The 23,655-nt window shown below is 40.1% G+C and overlaps 1 protein-coding gene across 3 annotated transcripts in view; it reads right to left on the bottom strand.

Moving 5' to 3' along the window:
* The window catches only part of Capsl (calcyphosine like), a 56,192-nt gene that overhangs the window by 2,216 nt on the left and 30,321 nt on the right, over positions 1–23,655 (bottom strand). Inside the window, exons 1-5 of one of the 3 annotated variants that reach the window (XM_005356619.2) lie at positions 21,178–21,293; positions 12,209–12,345; positions 7,276–7,453; positions 6,766–6,975; positions 3,682–3,968 (exon numbers count right to left, since the gene is read on the bottom strand). In XM_005356619.2, the coding sequence (XP_005356676.1) occupies positions 3,867–3,968; positions 6,766–6,975; positions 7,276–7,453; positions 12,209–12,345 (627 nt within the window). In that variant the 5' untranslated portion in view covers positions 21,178–21,293 and the 3' untranslated portion in view covers positions 3,682–3,866. Of the gene's footprint in view, positions 1–3,681; positions 3,969–6,765; positions 6,976–7,275; positions 7,454–12,208; positions 12,346–21,177; positions 21,294–23,655 lie in introns of those variants that run through there. The other 2 variants (XM_026783839.1, XM_026783838.1) reach the window with 2 other exon arrangements.

The following is a 23,655-nucleotide window of genomic DNA, read 5'->3' as shown; positions in this document are numbered from 1 at the left end:
TTTCAAAATTTAATGTTGTCACCTGTAACCAAAACATCATACCATTAATATTTAAAAAGAGGTTTATAAAGAATATTTATAAACCAATATCTATAAATATTATAAATAATATAAAAGCACAATCACTCTGCTGTAATAAGTTCATCAATAAAAACATCACACAACTAGAATAAAGTAGCCACAAAAATGAACACTTGCCCAGTCCCAAAGTCTATACATTTCAGTTAACTTTTATACAGTTCATTACAATAAAATGTTACATTTTTATCAAGAAACGAAAGCACAGTCAGAGAGCCTGGGTAAGTAACATGTTAGCTAATAAGAAAAAGCATACTTTGGAAATAATTTTAACCTTAAATCAGACAGTTAAATGTTTCTTTCATTGAAACCATTTTTAAATCTTATTTTTAAAAAAGCATTAAGTGATCATGGTATCTCCCCTGACAGGTAAGTTCTTACCCATTGGGAGAAGTGAATGAGGGGTAGATGGGGATGGGGGGAGTTAAGGGAGGGCAGGAGGAGGGTTGGGAGGAAAAACTGTGGTTGGAACATAAAAAGAAATTTTAAAAAAATAAATACAAATATATTAGGTGAACTTGTTAAAGGCAAATGGCTGAAAATATGCCAAAATGATAAGGTTTTTTTTTGTATAAATTAAGTCATCTCTAAACTGGTAGCTCACAGAAATCGTAATTTCTAGTTACTACAGATGATATCCCGGTTGTTTCCACTATGACAAGCTGATGTCTTCATATATATGGAGCTTACCACTAGAAGCACACTTTATTTAAAATAAAATATTTAGCATTTATAGTATAAATAGCACAAAAGCTCTTATTTACCAATCAGAAGGTCATTTTGAAACCCCATGTTCCCTCCATTTCTACTTAAATGCTGCCAAGAAAAGTTTTACATATGGGAACATCTCACTGTATAAAAAATGGTTTGAGTTACAGTTTTATAATAAAATGACAATTTGTCATTGGCTTCAGACTGTTTTAGAAGCTATATGGAACCTTTTCACAACTAATATAATAATTATCGTTTTATACAAATAGATATCTCCCATAAACCTATGGTTATAGGTAGACACAGCCCTTGTACGCCCTGTTACATTACTAATGTTTACTTAACTTTGTTTTTGTTTTGAGTTTACATGAAATCAAAGTGATTTCTACTCAAACACTTTCTAAATGACTTCAATTAGTGGAGCCGAAATTCTCAGTGATTTGCTTCATGCACTTTGCAGCTTCAATGATGATCTTAAGTAAATGGATTTTGAACGATATTGCTAAATGACATTTGAAATGTGAATAAGTGTGAAACTTGTGGAATGGTACTTTATTTCTCTGTTGCCTTGGAAACGAAGGGAATGTCCTTCGCTAAGTAGGGCTATGTCTGCCGCCGGATAATACTCCGCATTTGTGAAGTACTTTAGCACACCACTGTAGAAGCACCAAGACCCAAGAGAACCCTGGAAGAGGTAAGCCACGCTGTCACCCATCATTTTCCCTCAATTTGCGACTCCCATTCTGTTCCGAGTCTCTCTCAGAAGGCTAATTGTCGGGAGTTACACACACAGCCTGGGCGTTTCCAAGATCCCAGCCCCTGAAACCTTCCAAGCTCTAGAGCAAGATGCTTCCAGATCAATACCAGTGTCTGAATGTCAAGAAATAAGGTCATTGGAGACTGTTATAAAGAATCTGGAGAAGAACTGAATACAAGTGACAAAAAAAAAAATAATCATGACATTTTGAGGCTTTCCTTCCGCAGTGCACTTGACCGTACTGCCAGATGTGAAATCCATATCAGAAACAGCTGCTGCGGGGTGGCTAATATTCTCACTGAGCTTTACTTCCACACGTTTCTCTGAGGGGGAGACAAAAGCTGGCTTTGGCAAAGCAGGTGTGAGAATTAAACAAGAAGGCTGTGCTATTCTCAGAGAGGAAGGGCTGTTTCACCACAGTCTCTCACCGCATCACCCCAGACTGCCAGAAAGAACTCTTCTCACAACAGCGTTCTCAGAAGTTCCATCAATCATTTGCTTATATATCTTTCAACAGATTCCACCCGCCATCTATTTTAGAAGAAACCATTTGGGGCATTAACTTGGTGAGGTTTTCTGTTAGAACAAAAAGAACTTAGCTGGGTCCAACCTGAGCACACAGTTTTCATCTAAGCAACTTGGAGGAGTCAAAGCCATGCCGAGAAAATCATTTGTCCAACGAATCAATTATATGTCAGACCCTTAAAGTTTTTGCTTTTACTTTGAGTCACAGCCTTTCTAAAAGTTAAAAAAAAAACCTATTGCTGTATTCAGGAAGCTCTTAATTTAAAAGCCCCTCAAAAATCTTTGTTTTCCCCTTGAGTCATGATTATTTCTATGATTGAACTTTTCTCTGCTTCATCCAACAGATTTTTTAATTAAAATAATAACAGTATTTTCCAGGAATGTAAGCTTGTTGGCCAATTTGGAAAGTGGGAAGTTGTGTATTTTGTATTCTGTACTCAAAACAGATTTGCGTAAATCTAGAACATAAGTGAGTCACAAGATGTTAATGCAATTTTATCAAGCAGAAATAGAAAAGTACCGACACATCAGCTAACAATATATTGGTAAATTTAATCTCATTCCTTGATTAAATATCTGCATAATTGACTGTAGGTAGATTCATAAGGATGGGGTCAGTTCTAGCCTGTACTCTCACGTTCCAATGAGGCAATCTACATTGGCCAAAACAACTGAAAAAATAGAGCCACTATCTGCCCCTAAAAATAGGAGAAAGTTATGCAGGCATTGTCTTGATAGACTTTCAAGATTTCTAATTCCTTTACATAGTTTCATATGATGGGTTACAGCTGTCTGTCTTGAAGGGCTGGATGAGGGAAGAAGGTGGAATTTCGGTACTAATGTATTCTCTTTCTGCCCTATCTCATCTATTAACAACTGTTGGCTGTTAGTTTGGTTGAAAAGCCACTGGTTATATCTAACTTACTGTTCCATCCTTACTACATAGAAGGGCATGGAACTCAATAAATAATTATTAATAAGATATTTTTACCTGCAAGCACATTACATGCTGAGTCAGTTGGTGCCCGCTCTGACTTCAACATTGATGTTAGAGTTTGAAATATAACTGAATTTATGCGTATGAACAACACAGAGCAAATCGACTACTATCTAGGGGTAGGGAGATCCTGCCAAGGACAAGACAGTAGTGAAAAACTTGTCCTTCAGATTGACAGGAGGAATGCTTCTCTAGGCCGTACATAATTCAGAACATCTTGCTTCTCATTTGCCCTGAGAATGGAATCCAAGTACATTGTGCACAGATCTTGATAGAAGTTCAGTTACTTCCTGATCTTACACAAAAAGTAAAACTCCAGATTCACTTGCAGAAATTATAAACCTAGTATATTCTTTCTTGTCCCCAAATTGAGGCTAGAACCCTTAAAATTTTACAACTATACAAATAGAGATATTCTCACACCTAGCTTAAAGGTGAAACTATCTTGATTTTCTGTGCAAATAAGGTCATAATTACAAGATTCAAAATTTCACTGATGACCAAGGGAGACATCATAAATTGATTGACATAGCCACAGTGCTAGCAAATTTAGAGATGCAACTTTAATAATTCCTACTTTAGAAATAAGGAAACAGTTTCAGAGGACACAAGGTCACAGTTAATTACTTAGTGACTTTATTTCTGCCCTTACGTCAGCCCTAGAAAATACACTATGTTGGCAAAGAAGAAGATGTGCGATGAACATGAAATAAAATATCTTTCTGAGTTTTTGAGGTGCGTTTTGATCATTTAGAGTCACGTGGCTGTCTCCATGACCTGGCTCCCAGGGTAAGGCATCTAGAGCTTCCAGGCAGTAGTCATCATGATGATGAAGTACACATCGGTGTCAATGGATGCACTCACGCCTGCGTAATAGTTCATGAACTCCTCGGGGGTCACCTGTGAGAGAGGAGTTAGAAAGAGAAAGGACACTTTGCGGTGCTTTTCAGTGGAGGCCTCCCTTCCATCCCTGTAAAAAGAAGGGGCGTTACCACCAAGGGTGTCTGTGTGTATGATTACAGCTAAGGAACAGACCTAAAAGAAAAGAAAAACCAATAGTTGTGAAAAGAGCTCGGGACAAAAGAAGTAAGCCTTGAAAACATCCAAACCACCCTAAGTAAAGAGCGAGGCATGGGTTATTATCTTTTCTTTAAAAACTGGGGCCTGTGGGTTCAAAACCAGAGACTAAACACAGAATTAGAAGTAGATATATTTGCTGTTAATACTGTCTTTCTGGCACATATAAGAAATATGCCATATCCAGTGTCAGGATAAGCAATGTCTCACCTTCCAAGAAATGCTTTGTCCTATGGGTAAAGAAAGCAATTTCTAGTAAAGTGTATGATTTCTGTGAGTTTCTAAGGTATGAACTGTTTGTTCAAGGCTGAAAGTGAGCAAAAACATGACCTTCCCCTCTGCTTTTCCCACCCCTCCCCCGGCTCTCCACTCTGTGTATATGACTGTCTTTGGAATATCAGCAGGAACATCTACTTCCATACTGAGGTTCAGAAGACTCTCCTTTTAGAAAAAAGGAAGGAAGTCTCATGAGTTAATAGGAGTTGGCCAACCTCAAAGTCAAAAGATTAAAAGCATCACAAGAAAGGAAACTCATAAATAACTGAAGAATTCTTTCTAGTTCCTAACATCTTAATCTGCCTCACTAATGTTTAGGACCATCACTATCACTTTTTTGTACTATAGGGGCTCATGAACAAAATGCCCTTTTTAATGAAACAAAAAAAATGTAAGTTAACCAAAAAAATTCATGTGACCTACAATGTCTCTATATATTGTTTCATAAGCTTCCTCTCTCAAACCAGTGAAAGATGCCAGGAAGCATAACCCTGAACTCATTGAATACTGAAGCTGGGGTCATCCATCTGTAAATACAAATAAATTACATACATGCATGAATTTTTGTCTGTATGAAAGAGTTTGCCATAGGGTTTTTTTTTTTTTGTATTTACAGTTCCTTATGTTTTTAAGATGTCAGTAAAATTACAAAAGTTTCAAGGCCGGGGAAATGTTCAGCATCATGAGTACTGGCTGTTCATTAAGAGCTCCTGGGGTTGATTCACAGAACCCACAAAAGGTTGAATCACTTTTATGAACATATTTATTTCATTTTGTCTATTAAATAAGATGACTGTAAAGCCCTTAACACAATAGTCAGTTGATAAGTGTTCAATAAGCATTGTTCACATTCATTGTCATAATACATAAGGAAGCATATATATTACGTTTACTAATAAAAGTAAGGCTTTCCAAATATTCTAGATCTAAGGCTCTCAGATATGGAGTGTGCAAGCACCAATGGAGTATATATTAAATATACAAAGACTACGGATACATCTCCCCATATGTCAGACATCATGGTTCATCAGTAATTTGAATTTTCAAGACACATACCTGATGATAATGAATAGCTAATATTCAACATTATTACAGGTCTATGCTATTCAAGCAACATCACATACTGTAACTACAGAAAAACCCCAATAACCTTTTGAGATTTTGAGAGATCAATGTGGCTGATTGAGATAAATTTGAGAAGGACCTGCAATAGAGACGTTAAGTCAGTTGAATCACACATGGCTACTTGGACTTGTTAGAGCCAAAAGCAGCTGACATCTCCCCTGGTGACAAGGAGGAACCACCTGCAGAAAGAATGAAAGACAACAGGGACTATGGAGAGTTGGGCTATTAGGGGAAATGGCAGTTGGCTATTTTCTCAGACATCTTGGGAGATCAAAGACAGCAGCACTAGAGGAAACACACAGTTCTGTTATTTCTGTCCTAGACCCTCGGCTGCCCAACAGAAGCTGGAACTCTTTTGTATCTGCTGTTAACAATTCCTCAACCTACCAGACACCACTTCAACTACTTCTCCATCTCTGACTACAAAATGTCAGCAGGCAGGCAGGAAACTTCCCCCTTCCTACCTCCTGCCCCTTGATAATAAGACAAGTCAGCAGGTTTTATGGGAAAGGGAGCGGAAATTCCCTTCAGGGGTCAGGGGGAGGAGGCTTGCTTCTTCTTCTCATAAGCACCACCTCTTCCTAGTCTTACCTTTTCTGGTCTGGCCCTCAGGTTAAGAGGTGCGGCTGCTGCCCAGGCTGAGGGACTCCCCTCCCACATCACCATAACTCTCAGGGCCTCTAAAACAAAAACTGCCTCCAAGTGTTTAAACAGGTAGCTTGGGGCTCTTAGCCCATCTCTTCCAGTACACAGCATCTTGTATAGTTGAAGACAATGATTAATGAAAATGGAGTGACTATTTTTGCCTTGAAGTTCACTGTAATTTAGATGTGCAAACTGATCTCAAAATTTACCAAAGCATGAGTCAGAGTGAATTCTGCTCCCTGGGATTCCCTTTACCAGCAGCTGCTTTTTCACTCAGGAAAGTGTGATAACAAATGATGCTTCTATGGACAAGTGTAAGAGAAACAAAAGGCCCTGAATAGCCTTGCTTATCTGTTCCAAAGCATATTAGTCCTCTATAAAACTAAGCACACTTTTATTGTAATTTAATTCATGAAAATATAGGTAGTTGTATGTGGGGAGAATAGTAATCTTCTATTTGTAACAGTTAGGGTATCAATATGTTGAGGTTTTTTTTAAGGCTTTGAACCTATTCCTTATTTACAATTTCACTGGGGGTAGACAAATTCCATCTGGATTCATCTTTTTCACTTACCAACCCATCTTTGTCATACGGTGAGTCAAAGTTGTCCAGAAACTTCCGGAAGACTTGCTCCTCCGTCCATTCCCCATTTTGGTACTTTGGATGGTGTTTAGCATTATAAACTTCGCGAAGGTCTTCAATGGTTATAACACCATCTCCGGTTTTGTCTAACTTCCTAAAAGCTTTCATAATTACCTCCTTTCTGGCTCTGGACATTGGGGGCTAGATAAATTAAAAAATAAAAATAAATACACACATGTGGATAAATACATATGCAAATGAACTTCTAAGCAGATGTGACTTGACACTCCCATCAGTGGTGTAAAATTACTTAGGTACCACTAAGTGAGATACTACAGAAAGTCCCTCATCTGGCTCAATCTTCTGCCCACACCCCCGTGAAATGTACTAGCAAGTTCTGAAAACAAAACTTTAAAGTAGTCAACCCAAACCATGTGAAAGTCAAACTCTTCCACAAAAAAACACTGATTCATAGGGCAAAAGTTTGGGGAAAATATTTACCCTTAATGTGAGAAGGAACTCGTTGAAGTCTATGGTCCCATTTCCATCTCTATCAAATCTCCGGAAAAGTTCTTCTGCCTCTTCTTTCTCCATGACCACAGCGTAATCATTTAACCCTTTCAAAAATTCTTTGAAATCAAGGGTTCGGTTGTTATTGTCATCCATGATCCGAAACACTCTGAAGATAACAACATGGAAAAATAAGATAAAACAAATAAACACAAAGAACAACATCTAAGCATAAAGATGGGAAAAGTGAGCCACCCCCATTTGCTTTCAAATATAATACATAAGTTTTAGACTTTTCTCCACAGACTCACTGTTGAGCTCAGAGGCTCTGAGCAATTTCCTACAGGAAAGCAAACTTTCAAACTCACATTGCGCATGGACACACATACACACACACACACACACACACACACACACACATACACACATAGAAGGCTGCAGTTTTACTCTTTGATTCTAATTCCATGACATGTACAACAGTTAGTTTTTCAGTCTCTCAAACATCTAGGTGTGACGGCTTGGCTGTCGGGTGCAGTAGTGCTGCTGGAGGCTGGTAGTGCTTGCTGAGACTGGTGCCTACTGGATGGAAATCAGATAATTGGAGTTGTGCCCTTGCGAAGGCTATTGCCCGGACCCTGCCTGCTTTCTTCTAGCCTCCCAGCCAACAAGAACAGGCAGCTGTACCCCTACTGTGTTCTCCTTGTGCTAAGGCAATGCCCTGCCACAGGCCACAGCAATGAAGTTCATTGATCATAAACTGAAACCTCTGACTGTGAGCCAAGAAGAACTTTTTCTCCATGCAGGTTTATTATCCCAGGTGTCTTGTTAAAATAATGAAGAGTTGTAACCAGAGACTGCTTGTTTCTTTTCCGGCCACATCAAAGAGTTACTAATATAGGTAACCTTTACAAGAACCCATGTTTGCTAATAAATCATATTTTCCTCATCTTCTCCTTAAATGGCAAAAATGTAGACAAGCAATTGAGGCATCGTATTTTTATTTTTATTAAATCATATTAATCTTAGTAAAATTTCTAGAAACTATTATCAAACATAAATAAGGCTTCTAATTCTCCACTAATGTGCACTGACCACATAAAGTATACAGATGCTGTTTTGTCCACAGGAGGCCTCTGCTTAGAAACACATCTGTTATAGGCTAGGAGTCTATGTTCCAAATGCATGGTACCTACAACTTTTATGAAAGAAATGGTGTGTCGTCTCATTGATCTTGTGATGCTTAAGGCCTTTCTATAAATGCCATATCATGCTCTTATGATCTTACTCATTTCCTTTCCTCCACCATACACCACTCCCCATACTAAAGCCCTAAGAATTACATTTTTGCTAGAATCATAACAGACAGAATTATAATTTAGGATTTCAGAAAGGTGAACCTGAATTCTAGTTCTGCAGTAACAACAGCTATATAAACTTGAGTATAACTGGGTCTCACTTTTCCACAAAAGTCTATGCTCTTGACCTATCATTTCTAATTAACGCTAAAATAAATGCAATTGCTAAGCCACAGCTTACGATTTTCTTTTTGCTAGTACTGTGTAAAGATGAGGGATTCAGATGCAAATGGCATAAAGGTAGATGCCTCACTATGTGGAGGAAGTGGCCAGCAAGAAGGAGTAAAGAAATAGGACAATGAAGAAAGGATAAATAAGAATGGATTTATATTTATGTATAATATTCCAGAGTGGAGCCATTTACGCTGACTGATTAGCAATGAAAAACTAAAACTAAATAAAATTTCAGACTCTTGTTAATTTATATTTCATATTTTCTTTTAAAAGCTAGAAAGAACACTTTGGATATTTATTAAGTAAATAAGTACATTATACAGACTTGGACATGGGCTATTTGGTGGCAGAGTCCATCTCTATGCTTTTTATTACTATAAATTCACTGTGTAGCAATCACTCTTTTAATATTCCCCAGCTAGATGAGTTAATGAATAAACTTTCCTACTACAAGAAATAGGCTGACAAGTTTTTGTCTTCGAAGATTAATTTGAAATAAACAATGTGTTGCTGATACATCTTGGATTGTTCAAAAAAACTTCATCATCAGTTAGGCATCTTATAAGCTGCCAAACATTAGATTAAATATTGTAATTTGAAATACATAGTTGAATGAGACACAGACTCTATCCGTATGAAATTTATTCAGAGACAGGGAGATAGGAGAGGAGGAAGATCAGCTATTCTGAGTTCTGGCAAGGAGAAGCATTTTAGATCTCTAGTAGTTTGGGGAACATCCCTTGTCTGTCTGTAGAAGCAAAAAGACTGCTACCAAAGCTTAAAAGAGATGGAAGAAGCACGGTCAAGAGGATCGATGGAAAAATATAAAGAATTTTAATCTCCTTAAGTTCCAAGGTGCTTCAACCTTGTTACATGATAAGACATGTAAACCTTGTTACATGATAAAACTTTGTTACACGATAAAGTAACTGCATAGTTTTCATGAGCAGAATATCATCCAGATAAATTCTTAGAGTCCTTAGAAAGAACTGGTTGAAAGAATTATGCAGAAACCTTGGCAGTGAAAGAGGCTGAGAGTCTGCCCATGAGCCACTCAGATGACAGTATGAGAATTCTGTGAAATCAGATCATCACTGTGGTGGACTGATGAAGATAATTCTCAATATTCCAACTCAAGAAATGATGAGTGTAGATAGCTTCATTTGCAGAAAGAAAAAGAAAAGCAACTGCCAGAGATTTTTTACTAGCCTCCAATTAGTTAAAAACTTAGAGTTTCTTTTCTGCTATAAGATATAAATTAGAGCTCAAAATAGGATTTTCTTCCTGGTGTGTATAAAAGGACAGAGTAAAGATGAGCTCTCTCAGCCATGCGTAAGACATATGGTGAATTCAGGATATTCGCAACAGAAATAGGAGCTCTCTCTATTTCTTGGAGAGTGGAAAGTGCATAAGGAAGAATATATACTATTGAAATTCTATAGACTTCTGTGTCAAAAATTAGAGGTGCCAAAATGATAACAGAATCAACTTGATGTTGAGCTTCAGAATAAATTCTTAAGATGAGATGGGAAGATGGTTCCACAAGCATACATTTCACAGAATAAGAACCCTGGAGTTTGTAGAGGGCAGACACTAACTAAAGAGGTGTCCTTCAAAATCAAGAGAATGTTTGCATTTGTGGCGTATATTTACTGGGCTCTGGACTTAGAGTAAAGGGGAAATACCTGCTTTCCAATAGATCCAAAGACAAGGGTGGAGTGAGGGTTTCCCTCTACATGAATTGAAGACAAAGTGAGACCAAAGTCAACAATATAAGGTAGACAGAGGGCAGTTTAAGCAGAAAGCTCAGGGAGAGATGGTAGCAGCTCACAATGGAAGGGCTAGTTTAGATAAAGGTTGAGGGTAGCACAAGGGGAAAATGGTGTGGACAGCAGGAAGAATCCAATTGCATGACTGTTAGTGGAACACAAGTCAGGGTTCCTCAGAGGTCTGAACTGAAGACAAGGAAGTGAACCCAAGAAGACCTAGAGGTTGGAACCCCACAACACTGAAAGGAAGTGGCCTATGAGAGCATGAGTGGCAGGAATCTTATATCTACACCCCTGAACTTTTAACAGAGCAGAGTTTATTTTAAGAAAGGTATGGAAGTGCCTTGGGTATTTGTTCTTTGGGAGTTTTTTAGAGGGGCTTCCCCAGGTGCCCAGTACCTGACTGCAAATAAAGTTTCTGCAGCCTCTGAGTGTGAGGTTGTGTTCTCCTTACACAGACATCCTGTACTTCTTTATCAAACAGATTCTCATACCACTGAACAGCACATTTGTGAACTCTCTTAGTCCTGGTCCTTCATGGGACCTGCAGAAGCTTGTCCACACATGACGGCCCCAAAATATGTACAAGGCCACGTTTATGATATATAGTCATTATAATTTGTTAAAATATACAAAGTTCAATCTTAGAAGACTCAGTCTCCTTTCTCCTTGGAATTTTCAGTCCTCAAGTCTATACACACTATCAAGTATCAGGGAATATAAGCAGAATCGCTTGACCAATAGACTGCTACTGAGGTGAACCCTAAGTCATCCCATGAGCAATTATGGTGGCAAGTGAGACATGCCAGCCTGGCTGGAAGCAAGCTCCAAATTCTCTTTTATACAAAATCCATGTAGCCAAGGCTGGTGGCCTCAACTCATTATGTAGCCAGAAATGGCACTGAGCTGCTGATTCTCTTGCTTCCACCTCCCCAGTGCTGGGATAACAGGAATATGCCACCATGCCTGTTTTTCTAAATTCTTTAATTATTGTTACACCTCCTTCTTCTACCCCAGCCTTGGGCGGGGCCTCTCTCCATGTCCTTCCGAGTGTCTGTACTCCTAAGCATGCTTTCCTTGGCCTCCATGCCACAGGAGCCTCCCTTCTTTGGAATAGACACATGCTTTACTGAACTTGGAGTTAAGAACAAAACCTGTCATGAGGACTCAGAGATCCTCTCTCCAAAACAATGAATTTCATAGATAAGAAACCGAGGCCTTAAGAGGAAATTATTTGCCCAATATCACAAAGTCAGTGTAAGGCTCACCTAGGCAATTCTGATATATTTCCTTTCACTGTATCCCCACTGTGGTGGTTTGTAGGCCAATGCCTCTTATAGGCTTATATGCTTGGATTTTGGGTACCCATCTTGATAAGATTAAGAGGTGTAGTCTTATTGGAGGAGAAGCATCACTGGGAGTGGGTTTTGAGGTTATATCTCTCTGCTTACCGTCAGATCAGGATGCAAACTCTCAGCTAGTACCTAGTGCCACGCCTGATTGCCTGCTCGTCATGGACTCTATTTAGAACTGTTAAGCTCCCAATTAAATGGTTTCATCTACAAGTTTCCATAAGTCATAGTGTTTTGCTACTGATTTAGAAAAGTAACTAAGACACCATCCTACCTGCCAAGACCTTTGATGCCTGCAGAGCCCCTGGCCAGGCACTGCAATCGCAGTCTTTCGATGGGATCAGTTGCTGTGGAGAGCTTTTTCTTGGATTGGATTGCCATCTCACGGTCATGGCGTGCTGTCCCTGCCATCTGAAAGGAGAATCCACAGCCTGTTAGTGGCATTTAGACCCTACTGCCCGTATCTAGCTGGGGAGTTGTTGCAATGAAACCTACAGCCTTCTGTCATTCTGCCCTCAGGAAATAGTCTCAAACTTCCTAAAATTTTACAATTTTTAACTATGCCAATTGTGTGCCTGGCATTTTTACAACCTACTTATCTAGTTTCACAGACATGTGTTCTCATCACTCTGGAAAATAAAGAAGAACACAGCCATTTCCCAATATGCTTTGATCTTTCTGAAGCCCTTCTCTGTCCACAGAAACACGTCCTTACTGGTGAAAGGAAAATGGGAAAAAAGAAAGCATTCAGAAGCTGCTAAAGATGCTAAAGTTGAACAAAGCAGTATGTATGTATACGGAAAAGTGAGAGAAACCATGGAACATCTGTGGGAGTTGATAGTAAAAATCTCAGTACTTACTTGTTTGAACCAATTGTGATGTGGTGTGTGTGTGTGTGTGTGTGTGTGTGTATGCATATATAATTTATAAGGCCCTGTATCCATTTGATCCTACATTTAATGCTCTCCTCTTTGGTTTAAGTGCCAAGTTCTGTCCTCACTGAGTTTTTCCGTAAGAGTGTTAGTGATGCTTACCAGTAACTCATACACTCTCTTTAGTACGTTAATGCCCTTCAAGCAAGGCTTTTAAGGAAGAATAAAATTGAAAAAACAGTCCTCTCTTTTTCTATCTCTTTCACACACATGTGTGCTCGCGTGCACACACACACACACACACATACACACATACACACACACCTACCTTACTCCCTTAGTTGCTCTTTTCTGTAAGAAATATTCAGAAATAGTAGAAGACAACCTGGCCAGTCCAGATTTGGATTCTCAGAACTCTTACATCAGTGGGAAGAGCACAAGACCAAAAGTATAGGTGCCTAAATTTTGTGCTTATTTCTCCAAATCTATCCCTGGTGAATATAAGTTTGAAACAAACTCTGTTGTCTGTTGCATGTGACAACAGCTATCTAGAGTAGACAGTAGACAGGAGAGATCAGAGAACACCAGGATCTGCTTAGCACCAAGTGAGGGGCTTCTTACTGCACCTTGCAGGGTATCACATGCCATAACGGAACGAGGATGTCAGGCCTAAGCCCCCTTCTCTTTTGTTAAGGCCACACTGTAGCCATCATGGAGGCCCCACTCTGAGGCCTTCTTCTAACTTTAGTTATATCACAAAGGTTCTACTGGAAAGTGTCATAACATATAAACTTTGGAACTAAGTTTCTAATACATAAAGTTGGTAGGACACAGTAAAACCAGAGCCGGAAAACAGGCACGGATTAATAACATTACTTTCCTATAAGTCCCAACGAACAATAGACATTAGACTTTTTAATCCCACCAGATTCTTTCGGCCCCACCATATATAACAGTATGTAAGAAATTCAAAGTGTAATTTTCTGGCACTTCCTCATGAAAAATAAAAATAGACCTTGGGAAGACCAAAAGCAGGGATCTAGATTGCAACCACTTCTGCCTTCTGAGGCCAGTTCTGCCAGGGGTGATGTAGGATGATGCTACTTGATATGACCTGATGAATTCAGAAAAACTTTGCAATCAAACATGGCACTTGAGGTGCTCATGTCGACCATTGCTTTTCATCATTTAGTCGCTTAATTCATCAACAAGCAGCCAATATTAACCACATCCTCTTTTCAATGTACTATGTCAGAACAGAAGTTAGGAGTCTGAGGGGTAACTCAGAGAATCAAGCTCTAGAGGGAACAGGATCTTCACTTGAATTGTGCAGCCTCACATTAAAGCAGAACAGAAAAAATAAAGATTGCAAGACGTGGGGTTTGAGAGGAAGGTGGGATAGAGCAGTATTTCCAATAAAGAAGGGCAAGATATACTGAAAGCTCTGAGGTTTGAATAATACATCCAGCTGCAGTCTCCGAATATGATGTCACGATGTCGCTGACATCACAGCCCCAATTAAAGAGTGTCTGACTCCAAAATACCCCTTTTGACTCTGGTCACAACAATACAATCTGTCAATATGAACTAGGCTTAGGAGGCAGTCCTTCCCAATGCATGAGGCCACAGCACCACCATGTGTTGGCTCAGCATATGTACAGTTAGCTTGCCAGAGGAACAGTTCACTGCTTTGCTTCAGCAAACCTCTGTCTAGATTGATAGGTTTGGGGCAGCAACAGCAGGCACAGGCAATATTCACAGCCTGGAATCTCACTTTATCCCCACTTCATCCCAAGAGAAAGATCACAGGTATCACAGCTTTGGCCTGGGGACTTTCTAGACACCAAAGAGGAAATGATATTATTTTACCCATAAGAGAAGCTAAAAAAAAATATCTAGGCTAGGGCTGTGAGTGTTCAACAAGGATGGTTCCTATATAATTGAGATGACTGGTGTACCACATGCTTTGGCCAAAGCAAAAAGTTAAATAGCCTAAGAAATACACCCTTTTTACTTTTATTTCATTTGCACGTATGTTTCTATGTACATGTATGTCATATTTATGAGAGGTCACAGAAGATGGAACATGTAGCCAGAATGAGTTTATTGTGTCCAGTATACTGCCTCAACCCTGTGGACAGTGGTGAATCGTTTAAAATCCATGTGAAGAAGCTTGAGGTGTGAGATGAAGGGAGAACTAGGGCTGTATCCAGAGCTGCTGTTGCCTTGCCTCTCTTCACTCAAACCCACCCTCACCCAGAGTGACAGATGAAGGGATATTTAAGCATGTTTCTACCTCCGTTTAAGACATTTTGCATATTGATACAATTTTAGTATATCTTTATCATATTACATTATACATTTCTATTTCTGATCAAGATACATTGTTTAAAATTTAAATTGTTTAAAATTTGAGGTCATTGTTCTCATTTTCTGCATAGTAGTTTAAAGATTCTTTAATATTCTAATATAAAGCCTCAGTCTTTAAGTTATGCAGGTATTAAGTATTATAGGTCAATAGTCATCCAAGTTTGTCATACTTATACTTTAGACTACTCAGGTCTTTTAGATACATAGAGATTGTATTCTGCATAGATAGGTAGTCTTCAATCACTTTAAAAGGCTGTAGAATATGGCCTTTAAAAAACTTAGGGTTCTGTTGATGTGAGACACAATTGCTCCTGGCAGCACCCGTTTATTCCCGAGAGAATGTTGAGCACCGAAGACACTCATTTGGAGCTTGTTTTCTTCTTGGCAAAACTGGCCTTTGAGCAAGGAAATGCCCATGCCTCGACCACTGACAACATGCACGGTATCTAGACTGGATAAGCAAAATACAAGGAAAACGACTGCCAAGACAGGGTAAGAGAGTTTTGAAACTCTTCCTGCCTCTTAAAATGATCTGTCAGTTACTCTAGGCCTTAGCCAAAGTTGGTTGCTCTAATGTTGCAAATGAGACTTTGAGTGATTGCCCAGATAGCCAGTTGTCTCTGTCATTTACTGCACATTTTTTTTTTGGAAGCTTTTTGATTGCACTCACTGCTTATTCAAGTAATATTATCTCCCTTCTCAGGTCTTTGATGGGGTTGAAGACTAGAAAGTCATAGTTAATTTTCTCTTATGACTTAGCCAAGCCCTCTCACTTCCTGCCTGCCACACCAGGATGCTCAATTCTGTTTCTGTTTCCTTTTTGTGATCTGTGAGTTCTCCTTTAATAACCAACTCCTTACTATTAGGAGCTAGTCTGGGATTCCTTTATCCCCACTCCCCATCTGACAGTGTTCTCCTTCAAGGTCCTGACTTACACTTCTGCTTCTGCACTTTTTTGAGATCTCTTTAGTGCTATCTGGTGGCAGAAAAATGAACTACACCTTGCTCCCTCCCCCCCCTTCCCTTCCTTCCTTCGTTCCTCCTTCCTTCCTTGCTTCTATAGCTTCCTCCTTTCCTCCCTCCCTCCCTCCCTTCATCCCTCTCTTCCTGCATCCCTTTCTCACTCCCTCTTTCCATAACTACATACACATCAACCTGTAAACACAAAAGGAGACCAACTCTTCAAAGCATTCTCTAGCATATCCATCCATCCATCCATCCTAAAACATCAAATTCTTCCATATCCAGTTTATTATTAAGCCCAAAGAAATGTCTCACTAAATCCTCAAAACTGAAGCCTTCCTTGGATTTCCCTGACAAGTAGTCAGGGGACCTGGGTGTAACACCTTTGACCTGCTCAAATAAAACTACATAAAAGGAGTCAATCTGTCGAGTGCCGAGGGGAGAGGGCAGAATCACATAATGGAAGTCAGAGCAAAGGATGTGCAGGGCTGGAGCAAGGAATATGTATCAAGGAAGAGGCCTCCTCTCCTGGCTGCCAGGGGTGTGCACCACAGTGACTGGCTCGGTCTCATTTCGTTTCTGCCAGTCATATTTTTTTTTTTTTTTTTGCCCACTAGTGCTGAATTACAGGGATTGTGTGCTGCAAGAAAACCATCCTACTGGGTGGCAGTCACATAAGGCAGCCCCTAAGAACAGCAAGTGCCTGCCGAGCTGTACTGATTTCCCCAAGGTAGTTCCTTCCCCCTTAATGTCAAGGCTATTTTCCCGACTGCTAAACTGAGCAATAGTTCTTTGGGGTTAGTTTTTTAACTTTAAATGCCATTTTAGGGATTTCTGTTAGTAAGTGTCTGTGCCATCGCATTAGATATTCCCAAAACCAAAAAGAGGTACTGTTGCTGGAACAGTTCCTGCAGTTTCACAACACTGTTCTGATGGAAAGGATAGAGCAGAGAAACAATCTGCAGAGCGGGTGACAACTGGCTAAGGTAGGAGGGCTTGAAGCCATTTTGAGGAAGAAAGCATGCCCACCTTCACTCCCGTTCCGCCCTGCCTCCCTTACCTCAGACTTCATCCTGAGGACCATGGCTCTGCCTTAGGCTGCCTTCATAACCATTTTCAGTACAAACTTGTCTAGCTTTCTGATTCCAGAGCAGACTTCAGTCACTCTGATGGGCTCTTAGGTTAGTAGTGCACCCAAATAGTCCACGCCGAGGCCAGAGACAATAAGGCATTTCTCTTTATGACTGACTAAGCCCAATGCTTCATCTAAATCCTTTCTATTGGGTCCCTTTTATGCCCCTGGTCTCTCTCACCCTTCTTTCCTCCTCTCCACCCCGCCAACAAAGCACCACAGACTGGGTAATTTACAAAGGAACAAATTTTATTCTCTAGGGTCCTAGAGATGAAGTCCAAGACCAAGGCCCTGGAGTTTCGTGACTACTGAGAACTTCTCTCTCTTTTCAGTGCGGTGCTGTGGGCTCTATGTTATTTTAGCATAGAGAACCACAGACTGGGTAATTTACAAAGGAACAAATTTTATTCTCTAGGGTCCTAGAGATGAAGTCCAAGACCAAGGCCCTGGAGTTTCGTGACTACTGAGAACTTCTCTCTCTTTTCAGTGCGGTGCTGTGGGCTCTATGTTATTTTAGCATAGAGAAGCCTGTTCTTTAATCTTTCTGTTAATACTGGGGTGAAAATTAAGTCCTATTTCTCATGTTTGTGAATATTTGAAAAATACTTTCGAAGTATCCTTGTCTGAGTTAGGGTTTCTGTTGCTGTGAGAAAGCACCAGGGCCAAACAGTGGGTAGAATTTTCGTTTCAGGTTACAGTCCACTACAGTCCATCACTGAGGAAAGTCAAGACCAGAACTCAAACAGGGCAGGAGGCAGGAGGAGATACAGAAGCCATGGGAGAAGGCTGCTTCCTGCCTTGCTCAGCCTACTTTGTTTTTACACCAAAGACAACCAGTCCAAGGTACTATCCATAGTAATCAAAATTTTATAAGAAACTTCAGTAGGGTAAAGCTTTAAAACACCAGATTACAGGGATGAAAAATTATCAAACTGTCATGAGATCAACACCTTACTCCTCCCAAGCACCTTGTCATCATCTCAGAGTCTCTGGGAGAGGCTGGTCCTGAGCATACCATGCAGACACAGGCCAATTTTGCAGATCCTCATTTCATTGAAAACTCTGCAGGGAGCAGCATCTCAATAATTATTCATTCTCATCTGTGATAAAAACACTGACCAAGAGCTGCTGAGGAGGGAAGAGGACTTGTTGCAGTTTAGAGACTACACTCTGCCACTGACAAAACCAGCTCTGGGCATTCAAACAGGAACTCAAAGGGCATCTTCTTGGTCTTCCACACAACTCTAAACAGAGACCTCACTCACAGCCAGGAGAAACAGCCTTGGTATCAGATGCTATTTGCTGGCTGGGACACTTGGACTTATACTTAGCTAGCTTTATCATACAGCCCATGACCACCTGCCCAGGAAATGGTACCATAAACACTGATCTCTGCATCAGCTCCTGTCTTTATGGTCCTGCCCTGTTTAAATTTCTGTCCTGACTATGATGTGGAAGTACAGCCCAAATAAACCCTTTTCTCCCCAGCCTGATTTGGACATGTGTTTTATCACAAAAATGCTAAGACAGACCAAGGAAACAAAAGCAAAGAACCAAACCAAGTTAGGACTTATAACTTCAGACATTTAATATCTGACAAAGACACTAAAAGCATGATCTTGGGTGCAACTTCAACAAATGGTGCTAGGAAAATTGAATGTCCACATGCAGAGTATTGAATTTAAAGCCACACCTATCATCTTGCACAAAAACTCTCCAAAAAGATGAAAGACCTAAACATGAAACCTGAGACACTGAAACTGCTAGAAGAAAACATGGCTGCAGGTTATTGGTGTCTGAAAGGACTTCCCAAGTAGGATTTCATTTGCTCAAGACTAAGTCCAATAATTGGTAAGTTGAACTTCATAAAGCTAAAATCTCCTCCACAGCTAAATCAACAACCAGGAAAATAGAACGCCTACAAAATGGGAAAGAATATTTGCTGGCTCTTTATCAGACAAATGACTAATATAAAGAATGTATATTTTTTTAAAAAAAACTTTTAAAAAGATCAAAGAGTCAAGTAAAACCAAAAAACATGACCAAATCAAAACTTGGGCCTGGCTAAACAGAGGTGGCAAGAGGCACACGCCTTTAGTCCTAGGACTTGGGAGGCAGAGGCAGGTGGATTTCTGAGATCAAGGCCAGCCTAGTCTACAAGAGCTAGTCACAGAGAAATCCTGACTCAAAAAAAAAATTAATAAAATTTATTTAAATAAATAATGAATGTCGGGCGGTGGTGGCGCACGCCTTTAATCCCAGCCCTCGGGAGGCAGAGGCAGGCGGATCTCTGTGAGTTCGAGGCCAGCCTGGTCTACAAGAGCTAGTTCCAGGACGGGCAGCAAAGCTACAGAGAAACCCTGTCTCGAAAAAAACAAAACAAAACAAAAAAGAAAGAATAAATAATGAAAATAAAAACCTGGCCCTGGATTCTGAACAGCAAGATCTTCAAAGAAGAAAAAAGTATGGCTTAAAAATTCCTCAAAAAAAAAATATTTCATCATCCCTAGAAACTAGGGAAATGCAAATCAAAATAACTATGACATTCCATCTTACCCTAGTCAGAATGGCAAAGCTCACCCCAAAGAACAAGTACATATTCTTCCCATCATCATTGGCTTCCCGTGTCTTTGACATTTGCTCATGACATGAACAGCAGTGCCAACAGATGTCACTTGCTTCGTCCCCATAGAGATCACACTACTACCTTTATTTTTCTGTTAAAGGAAGCACCCATGCTGTCCTGTCACACATCCATCCACTCCCTTGTCCAATGCCACCATAGAAACCATTACTCAACTGGTTTTGCCTTACCAGAATTGAAAGAAAAAGATGTTTCTGTTGTAGCTCTGGATCAGAGTCATAAAGTGTGTCTCTATCTTTAATCCCTTCAAAGGTTCATTAAATGCTTCAAATTCTGTACACACTCCTTAGCATTATGATCACACAGGCTCTTTTGTATGATATTGTACATAAGATAGCATACTCAATGCTACAAAAATATCACTAGTGTTCATAAACAAAATATACATATATTGTTAAATTAAAAGCAACCACTTATTTAATGGGGCAAAAGTGGTGTATAGGGAGGTTGGAGTAGTGAAAGGAAAGGAGGAATGATACAATTAAATTATAATCTTTAGAAAGTGTTTAGATAAAAGGAGTAAGAAAAAGAGCAACAAGCAAACATTGACTGATAAAAAAGAGGAAATCCTTCCCCGCCCGCAGGGAAAAGTTCCCTGATAGGTTATCCATACAAGGTGGTCAACCTTAAACACAAGTACTTACTGGCATCACTAAATGGGTTTAATTAGTGAGTCTGTGGGTGTGAAAGATAGAGAAAGAAAGATGCATGTACATGCAACAATGATAAAGTAGAGGCCATTAATTTAAGATGGAGGGATGTTATATTAATACATAACATCTGTGTACAAAATTCTCAAACCACCAAAAAAAATTAAAACCCTAATTTTAATTCTTAATCTATCAACAGTCCACAGGGTATGGCATAATCAGTACAATTTACCTCACAAAAATATTGGAATATATTTGTTGGTTGATTTGTGGTTTGGAAACAGAATTCTCCTAGGCTTAGTTTCATCAGGGGCACCAGGATCCTTAGCAAATCATGAAAACACTCCTCATCCAAGAACCGAGCACACAGACGCCTCTCAGAATGGGTTGTCTCCTTCGCCTTTGCTAAATGAAACTGAATTTTCTCTAAGCTCTCTTCCAGGAGACTACCCCAAGGGCCAAGCTCCGTGCGCCGACAGCCTAGGGATGGCTTCTTTGGGACACGATTCCTCATCAAGGCTAATTTTTTTTTTCTTTAGATCATAGCGCCTCATACTTAACAATGAAGCAGAAGTGACAGAGGTAATAGAATAAATAAGAACATTAAGTTACCTGAAATGCTAATCTGTAGCAACAGGCTGCTTCAAGCGGAAACTATGGACACGGACTTCTTTCTGCCCCTGGGGACTCTAGTATTCTCCTATGGCCCTGTGTCTCCTCCCTCTTACCTGTCTTCCAAAGGTGTCCCTCCCCTTCAAAACTTTCAGTGCTAATTGGATGGCCTGAAAAACGCTGCTACAGACGCAGGATCTGATTAGCTCAGCTCGCTGTCATTCCTATGGGCCTGCTTTTTTTTCTCAAGTTTACACTCCTGTTACCTAGGAAATCCCAGTTCCTCTGAAAACCCAAGCTGTTTGCTCTGGAGGAGCTGACAGGCAGTTCTGTTGGCAATTGTTTGGTTTCCAACGCAGCTTCAAAACTGATCTCCCACGTTTAAAAAGGAAACGTTTGGTAAATTATCTTATTTGATTCAGCCGCTCTTTCCTCACTCTGCAAGGCTGACTGCCTGGATGGCTTATTGCCAGGTGAGGCATGAAACCACACCCCTTAGGAGCAGGCAGAGGTGATTATAGGTAATGCCCTCGGAGCTTTTCTACATTCACACACTGAGATGATACCTTTCCCACATTTTTGTTTTGTTTTGATGCTGGATTATGTGTTTTAATTCTTTCTTCTGCATTCATTACACACTTGTTCTTAGCAATACATTTGGCAAAGCAAAAACAGGCCAGTTAGTTGATGCTGTGGTGAATGTATCTAAGCCACAGTTCTTGCTCTGAGTATCTATGACATACACCTCCCTCCATCCTGGAATCATACAAAGAACTAGGAGAATAGCTTTCTAGAAAAAACTCCCTTTCATTTTCTGTTATGCGGTTTACCTGGTGTGTATTCTCAGAGTAGGGTGGTCACTGCTTTTTAAGATCATTCATTTTTAAGGTTTTATTATAGACATCAAATGGAAAGATTCCTTTTTTAAAAAAAATAATCAGCATTAGCTGAGGTGATTTCTGATGAAATGTATGAGGAGCAAGAAAAGAACCACCTGCTCAAAACCCTGCTTTCTTTATCTCTTCCTGAGTCAGACGCACTTCAGGGGGTCCTTCAGGTGGAAGGTGGTACTTAGAAGTGAAGAGAAAGTGCAGACACAACAGCGATCCAGTGCTCTTCTCACTTCCATACCAGAGTAGTCTGAGCATCTTCACATAGCACAGGACGTTCCACTGAAAGTACCTTGAGCTTGTCATTTCACTATTAGCAAGGGAAATTATGAGGCCAGCAAGGTTAATCTGTAAGTACTGACCACTTAACCAACAAGCACCACCAATGAAAGATAAACCTTGTCTTTAAAAAAAACACTTTGTTGTTTGTATTGAGCTATATATTTTTCTCTGCTCCTCTTCCTTCCTCCCCAGCCCCATTCTACCATCTCCCATGATCCCAAAGCTCCCAATTTGCTCAGGAGGCCTTGTTCTCTTCTACTTCCTATGTAGATTAGATCCATGTATGTCCCTCTTAAGGTCCTCTTTGTTGTCTAGGTTCTCTGGGTTTGTGAATTGATCTGTAAATTATGGAAGACAATTGGGAGGAACTGGGAGCTCCCAGAGGTCCAGGAGGAGTCTTCTTCATCTCTGCATCTCCTAAAGTCCCTGTCACAGCACTCTGTACAACCCCGAAATTGATCAAGGTTGGTTAATCAAATTGTTGAACCAATAAAAAATATTCATATTCAAAACATTCAAAATGAAAATCAGTCTTCCACAAAGATCTACTTCCTTACACTAAGCAGTTTTTTAAATCAATTAAATTAGCTCTTTAACAACCTCCTACATGTACTTAGTGCAGTCTGATTACTCGAGCATCCCCTTATCTCCCTCCAGTTTCCTCCTCCCCTGAGTCATTTTCCCAGGTCCGTGGCCTCGGGTCCCCTTTTATGACTAATTCAGTTTAATGAGGGTTATCTGTGTAACCACTGGATTGGATATTGGGACTGATGGGGTCACCACTGGACACAGAAGGCAATCACTCCCCTGTCCCAGGATGTATCATCAGCTGATAGTTCAGCATTGAGGAGTGGGACCCCTCTAGTCCCTCCTCCATCTGTGCCTGGCTGTTATTGGGCGTCACTCAGGTGTTTGTTCTCCTTAAGTTCTTTCCTCTTATTTTTGTTGTTTTGTTTCTTTGTGTTTCCTTTAATTTCCCTGAGTTTTGATGAACTTTATAATTTTCTTTTAAATTATGCATCCTGGGATTCATGCATGTAATTCTCAGTGACAAGCACATCCATAGACCTGAAAGGTTTGGGCTGAGATGCTGCCTTGATCTTTTATCTATTGGTACTTTGTGATGTGATCCCAGTAGGGTGATTGCTTTGTCAGTTCGGTGTCATATGTGAGCAGAGCAGGCTGGGCAGGAGAATGGTGGGGTCTGGAAGTCAGTGTGGCCTGTGTGGAATGACATCAGCCGACTGGGGGGCAGGGCTGCTGCGCAGGAAACGAGTTCTTCAAACTCCACATTTTCAAGGAATCT

This window comes from Microtus ochrogaster, chromosome 19, assembly GCF_000317375.1.
Source record: "Microtus ochrogaster isolate Prairie Vole_2 chromosome 19, MicOch1.0, whole genome shotgun sequence".
In the NCBI taxonomy this organism is placed as follows: Eukaryota; Metazoa; Chordata; class Mammalia; order Rodentia; family Cricetidae; genus Microtus; species Microtus ochrogaster.
The sequence above is the reverse complement of the archived record's forward strand: the minus strand, read 5'-3'. Positions and strand labels throughout refer to the sequence as shown.